The sequence below is a fragment of the Centropristis striata genome, chromosome 10 (genome assembly GCF_030273125.1).
Source record: "Centropristis striata isolate RG_2023a ecotype Rhode Island chromosome 10, C.striata_1.0, whole genome shotgun sequence".
Classification (NCBI taxonomy): Eukaryota; Metazoa; Chordata; class Actinopteri; order Perciformes; family Serranidae; genus Centropristis; species Centropristis striata.
Genome location: NC_081526.1, coordinates 17,624,393 through 17,631,627, shown reverse-complemented (window position 1 = coordinate 17,631,627; position 7,235 = coordinate 17,624,393). Strand labels below are relative to the sequence as shown.

The 7,235-nt window shown below is 40.7% G+C and overlaps 1 protein-coding gene across 1 annotated transcript; it reads left to right on the top strand.

Moving 5' to 3' along the window:
• Positions 1–4,762: 4,762 nt before the first annotated feature.
• Positions 4,763–6,939, top strand: olig1 (oligodendrocyte transcription factor 1). Its single transcript, XM_059343205.1, has one exon. It carries the CDS (start codon positions 5,070–5,072, stop codon positions 5,835–5,837), a length of 768 nt encoding a protein of 255 aa, XP_059199188.1. The 5' UTR covers positions 4,763–5,069; the 3' UTR covers positions 5,838–6,939.
• The last annotated feature ends 296 nt before the right edge of the window (positions 6,940–7,235 follow it).

Here is a 7,235-nt window from a genome sequence, read left to right as displayed (position 1 = left end):
TTCATGTTGGTTTTCACCAAAACCCATTCAAACCCACCCCCAAAAATATTTGTTTTCAGATCTATGCAGAGTAAGAATAAAATAGAATAGAAAATCCTTTGTTGTCAACTTTTTGTTGTGCAAAAAGGCAAAAACTTGTCATTAGTTTGCATGTGTGTGCATAATTGCTATTAAAAAATAACCTATTTACAGACACATAAAAACATGTTTACATAAAAACAAAGTACACAATGGAAGCTACATTAACATACGCGCCAATGATTCAGTGATATCAAATCAAAGAGGTTAAATTATATTGCATCAATGCAAGAAAGAGCCAGGTAAGAAATACCTGAGTCTCATCTAGAAAGAAGACCCTATGAGCTCTTATCGTCCACTTAAAGAAATGCTTGCCAATCAGAGAAATGTTTTTTTGTTTAATTCAGCAGCTTTGAGCAACAAGCGAGACAGTCAGTGAAAAACAGATGAGGACACAGAAAATAGCTGTGTAATCATCCCAATTTTGTGGAGCCTTCTTCAGACATTCACAGCATAAGTCCTCCCAGCGAGGCAGGGAACACATCAGCACACCATCAAGTGGCACACAAAAGAGCTCAATCAGACACCTGATGTAAATTGACTCCATTAAGTGAAGATTGTGTCGTGGCCAGCCTGTGGCTTGACTTCATTTGTGAAACTCTCTCTTTATATCCAGTGAGGTGGATTTATAATTACGCCAATTTGTACTCAATTAAAGAGCCAATAGAGGGTGTTTGGTGTGTGTTTGAACAAGGAAACGTCTGCTCTGCTCCGGTGGTCCAAACTCAGGTTTCAGTTTCATTAAAATAACATGCATTTATCAGTTATTCTTAATACTAAAAGATCATATTAATTTAAATATATTATTTAAAAAATACACCAATATAAATGATGCAAAATAAAGTATAAATATTTCACCAGTACATACTACATCTTTACAATTTGCAGTGCAGATACTCTCCAGAACAACAATTTAGTTTATGTTTAGTTTTATTTTGAATTTATTTAGACTGAACCTAGTGAATTATCAGACTTTAATTTTTGCTCCTGTTCTTATTTTAAGGATAAAATGGTGGGCCAATTATCTTAATTACTATTAACTTATACTGGCCCAAAAAAGTGGTTAAAATCAGTTGGAATTCATAGGCTCCGTTGATAAAAAGAAAAGAAAAAGGATTGATCCAACCCCTTGTCATTCACTTATGGATGCTTGATCTCCTCCCTGCGCAAACTATGTCATTTGTTATACTAATATGAAGTTAGTTGGATGCCCAGTGCAAAATTAGACCAAACTTTTCATTTTTTGGAGCCACGACAAAGACAATACCAATTGCAGAAAAGTTTCTTTGTGATTACTTCTGCCAAGGAGGTCATATTTTTCCTCCTTTTTCTGTGTGTCAGCAGGACTTTGCAAAATCAGATGGCCCAATTTTCACAAAACTTGGTGGAAGGATGTAGATGTTGAAGTAATTGTAAAAATTGGTTTCCAACTGGAAAAAAATTGGAACATTAATACTGCGAGATAGGGCATGTCTTGTTGGACGTCTGCGCTCTCTGACTGACTTTCTAGTTTTGTCAGTGAAATAATTTTATCAAAATTTGTGGATCACAGCAACTACAAGAGGTCCTTAAACGCAATATGGTCTTAAATGTGAACAAAGTAGTCTGTCGGAGATGATATGCTTTATCCATACTAAAGATATATGGCTTTCAACCATAGATACAAACAATACTAAGAAACCACACAAGGAAGAAAAGAAATACGTTTTAAAAAAAAAGAGAAAACAAACCAACAAAAAACTTTTGTTCATTTCAGATCCTTTGATAAATGCCAAAAAAAGGGAACAAATTCAAACCATTTTTTCAGTGGTGTCACTCTGGGTGTATTTTTCATCCTGTATTGGGGGATAAATTGACCCAGGAGTTTGGCTGAGGTGTCTTCCTGTCTGTCAGCCGCAGGAAATGGCTGCACACAGACGAGGCATTTAGCTCCCAGGTGCAGACCCACCATTGGACGGCCTTGCCCAGATGGATAGTACTCCTTCCACCATAAAGACACTAGTCTTCCCCCTGCCCTGAAGCCACCGGTGCTCCTGCCCTGGTCCAGCCTCATCAAAAGGAGCCTGGAAGCTGGGAGGCGGATATGCTGGGCTGCAGCCCCAAATCAAGCTCACTTTTCTTTCCCTTGTAAGTGGTGGATTAAAAAAAGTGGGGGAGGTGCACTTTTCTGCTAGACACCAGCTTCTTTCTTTCTCCTCTTTTCTGACTTCTGTATGTGTGGCTCCTTGCAGGTGTCCTTTTTTCTCTCTTGACATCGAAACCAGATCCCAAAATACAGTTGAAACCATTGCGACTTGTTTTCTTTCACTACTCAGTTTATTACCCCTCATTGTTAGACAGGCACTAGACATCAAATTGAGCTCACAGGCACGCACACAAACACACACACGTGCACACATTCATCCTGGCTGCCTGCACTCTGTTCTCCTGCAGGTGCGAGGGCCATCCGCCTGGCTCTTTTCATGAGGCCCTCCCTTTCCTGTCCGTCTGCAGCCGTCCATTCAGCTTCAATCACAGCACCAGCCGGACGCCACCGGACCACTGGCAGGGAAGGGAAGCGCCTCCACACACATCTTTCACTTGTTGAACGACAAGTGAAGAGCGGCTGGGGAGAAAAGAAAGGGTCTTCCTCCTCTGCATCTCCTTCTGCTTTCATCGTAAACAACTTGCTTTCTGTTTGTAACGGTGCTGTCCTTCCCCTCTTCCCCCTGCCTTCCTTTTCTCCCGCTCAGATGGGCTTTACAAGGAGGAGGGGGGAAGGAGTGCAAAGGAGCAGGACGGCCAGGCCCCCCTGTGCAACGGAGTGATGCTGAGGTCTTTTTGTGGCTCATGAATGGCACATTTGAGGTTTCCAGCCTTGCTCAGTGCCCCAAGCCAGCTTCACCTGTGGTTGGAGTCAATTGGCCTGTTGTCTGCCTGTCTGGAACTGTGCCCAGCTTTCTGCCAGCCAGTTTGGTTAGCATAGCCACTCAGAACTGAGCAACAATAACCCCCACCTCAAAACCATCAATTAACTCCCGGCACACAATGATGTATCCATTCACTGTTTGCCAAAACTGTTCTCTGACACGATTAAAAGCCACGCTAATACTGCTAATACCTGCCCTCAGTCACATAACAAAGTACTGATGATTTTAATGGCTTCCAAGTTGTTGCAAGGCAAGAGGTGCATTCCATTAAGCCCACAATGTCATGCTTTTTTGTGTATGCTTTCAATTAACTTCACACAAAGAAAAAGTCGTTTTCTTGTCAGGTGCTAAGTCTACAGCTACAGTGGTGGCGTTTAGGTACAGCAGTGTGCTAACATCAGCATTAATTTCATACTCACAATATACTTATAATAACATTCATCACATTTACAATCTTATTTAAGGGAGTTAATTGGCACTAGAGAAAAAGTATAGCTGAGGCAGATGGAACTGATATTAGTTTTGCATAAATGTGGTTGTACAAAAAGGCAACACAATGAAAATGATCTAGTCATGTAAAAACTTTGTCGGAGTCCCTTTAGTTTATCAGTTTGAACATAAAATGTCTTTGTATAGTTGATATTTAATGATTGCATTCTGTTCAACCCAGTCGGCAGAATAAAAGTCGGATTGTACATTTCTGCAAACCACAGATAACTTTTAATATTTACATTTTTTAACCAAAAAATGACTTTGACTGTTTGTACCGCTACTTACTGTGACATGGGACTACCGTTGCTAAACATGTAGTATTGAAAGAAGTATTCAGATCCTTACTTAAGTAAAAGTACTAATAACACACTGTGAAATTACTCCACTACAAGTACAAGTCCTGCATTCATTTTACTGAAGTAAAAGTACAAAAGTATCAGCATCAAAATGTAAAAGTGCTTGTTATAAAGAATGGGCCCACTCAGATTGTTGTATTGTATATTTGTATATTCCAAATATATTATTGTATTATTATTTTTGATGCATTTATGTAAGCAGCATTTTACTGTTGTCCAAGTAGGGCAAATAAAGCTTAATATACTTTTATGTGATTTAATTTATAAATATGAGTAATCATTTTAAATTGATCGTATTTATCATGTTCAATCTTAACCTGAAAAGTAACTAAAGCTGGCAGCTAAATGTAGTGGAGTGAAAAGTACAATATCTGCCCCTAAATAGTAAGTAGAAGTATAAAGTTACATTAAATGGAAATACTCAAGTAAAGTACAAGTACATCAAAATTGTACTTAAGTACTTGAGTGAATGTGTCATATTCTACCCCTGGGCACCAAAACCACTTGTTTAGAATCAGCTGACATTAACAGGGTTACACTTGAAAAAATGTTTTTTCCAGACATAAAGATGTGACACAAAATCACTATGGGACGCAAACACTGATCTTTTGACTTACCTTTCAACTTCAGTAATTAATTGTGTTTGTGTTTTATGCTGTGTAGTGTTCTTGTGCTCGGGTTTCTCTTCAAAGAAAATTATATCCAGGATCAATTTAATAATCCCTTAAATCCTTAAATCGTCCCTACCACTAACAGAATTCTGCTGGTGTTGTCACTGTCTACCAATTCTGTCTCATTTAGCTGCAAAAGTCAGACACGCATATGTGTGTTTCTAAAGAGCACATCATGTGTCGGGGAGGAGCTGAGGTGGGGGTATGTGAGGGGAGCATTTAGCTCACTTTTCCACTGTGTGAGCTGTCATTCTCACCACACGCAGCTGTGGAAATGAGATAAAACTGAGCTGCCACTTTAGCAAGCTCTCCTTTACACACTTGTGCAGCCAGAAAACCTCTGAAGCCAAAAGTAAAAAACGTTTGGTGACTCGTCATTGTGCTGGATGGCAGCTGTTTTCTGCAAGCAAAGGGGCGTTCAACAGGTGGAGGGAATGAAGGCTTGATTTTTCCACTTTGTGGACTTTTTTAAGAAACAGAAGAAGAAGAAGCAGAAGACTATTTTGGGTTTGTCCCTCACACTGAAGACATTTTCTAAGAAGAACTACAACTCTAAACAGACTATGAATGTGCTGTCAAACCCAGTGATCAGGGCCCAGGAGCAGTCTCTACCTCTCTGTGGCCCCGGCTCTGTCCAGGACTTACCCCACTGTCCTCCAGGGTTTAACCTGAGCTCCCGCCTAAATCCTGCACCCATGCTTGGCCTCCAGAGCGGCCAAAGACCAACCAAACCTCAGAGGGAGCTGAGCCCCGAGGAGCAGCAGGAGCTCAGACGGAAGATCAACAGCAGGGAGAGGAAGCGGATGCAGGACTTGAACATTGCCATGGACGCCCTGAGGGAGGTCATGGTGCCTTATGCCTCCTCTCCATCCTCTGCCTCCTCCTCTCAGTCCCACCAGCCCGGAGCTCCTCCAGGCCGCAGGCTCTCCAAGATCTCCACCCTGGTCCTAGCCAGGAACTACATCCTCCTTCTGGGCTCGTCTCTGCAGGAGATGCGGCGGCTGCTGGGGGAGGTAAGCGTCGGGATGGGGGTGAACACAGGACCAGTCCCTCGGCTGCTGCTCGCTGGAGGGTGGCCCCTCATCTCCGGCCCCAGTCAGCTCCTCCTCACCCAGGAGTCCCTCCTAACCTCGGCAGCTTCCTCCTCTTCTTCCACTTCATCGTCCTCTGCTGCTAAATGTTCCCTGTTGTCTCCGGGCCCCATGGACGCCTCGCTGGCTCCTGTGCAGTGGAGCTCTGCAGGGGCCTCAGGGGGGCCCCTGTGCCAGTGTGGAGTCTGCAGACTGCCCAGATTTAGCCACTCCACTCCAGCTCCAAGATTCCCAAAGTAATACCTTGAAGTTGAAGGTTGAGAACGGACTTGATGACTGTTACATGTATGCAATTTTTTAAAATATATATATATATATATATATATATGAATTGTTATTTTTCTAACATTTTTAACATCTTTATTATAATTTACTGCAATAACTCACAATTATTATTTGAGCTTTTTTTTCTGTATTTGGTAAGCCAGTTTATCTATGAAGTAGATATAATAATGCCATTTTTGTTGCTGAGATAAGTTGCATTTTATTACTTCTCTTTGTTAACAAACAAAGAAACAATAGACAACTATAATGATTCTTGAGTGAGTGAGCTTTAATGACTGTGTGTGTTTGATTGCAGTGTTTCAGTTTGCTGGATGAAAGACAGTCACAATTGTTAGTTTTGTTGATTTCACATGAGAGATTTTGTATTTGTGTTTTGTCTGGGCTCTGCTTACTGATTTGAAGTTGGCAGGGTTGTTTTTATAAAAAGTCAGATGTCCTTCCACTCAGCAGACAGACTCATTTATCTGTACTCTAACTTACTCTCAAGCAAGCATGGTGAAATTAAGCAATCTGCTATTTTCTCAGACAGTTATGAGTACACAAAGTGATGTCATTTCACACTTATTTGTTTTTATATAAAAGAGGAATCCCAACAGTTATGATCTTCTCCACTGTCTCTTATGAATAAAATATTTATATAATACTAATTATTTTTTCCAATAATTGTTCGTTCTGACTTAATTGTCGCTTTGATTATGGCCATAGGCAACTATGACTTATATGAAGCTCTACATTTATCTTCTGTACCAAAAGAAGTGGATGGTGGACGTCAAAACAGCAGGACGTTACCACCAGAGTTGGACAACCATAAGTCCTCTGAATGCCTGAAGTTTCTAGTTTGTGATTGTAAAGTTTCATGAGGCTGTGATTATCCTAGAGGTCACAACAGGTCATTCTTATACAGTGAGGTTGAGTTACAAAAATTTTCTCACGACAATGAAATGCTAATGTATGGGGCACACAACATCACAAATAAATATATTTCAGCTTATTGAATCCACAAGAGTCTCAGTTTACCAGTGATACCCAATTCATGCAGAAATATTCATATGCAATAGGCAAAAAATAACATTAATTCTGCATATTTTTTACTTCCAACTGCATGGAATTAGCACACAGTGGGCCTGGCTGTAAAGGGAAAACTCATGAGTACCCATAGAACCAACTTTCATTCAGATATCTTGAGGTCAGAGGTTACAAAATTGCACCTAAATATTATTTACCCCTTTCTCTCGCCAGCATGACATTGCACCAATATTATAATAAATACCATTCAAATCTTATCGAGGACTAAAACCAAGCTTGCTGCAGCCTCTGTAATGTCGCAGGCGATCCACCAGGTCTCAGAGAGTA

Bases quoted from the DNA above. Each gene is read 5' to 3' on its own strand.
- olig1 (XM_059343205.1), top strand. From the start codon at position 5,070: ATGAATGTGCTGTCAAACCCAGTGATCAGGGCCCAGGAGCAGTCTCTA.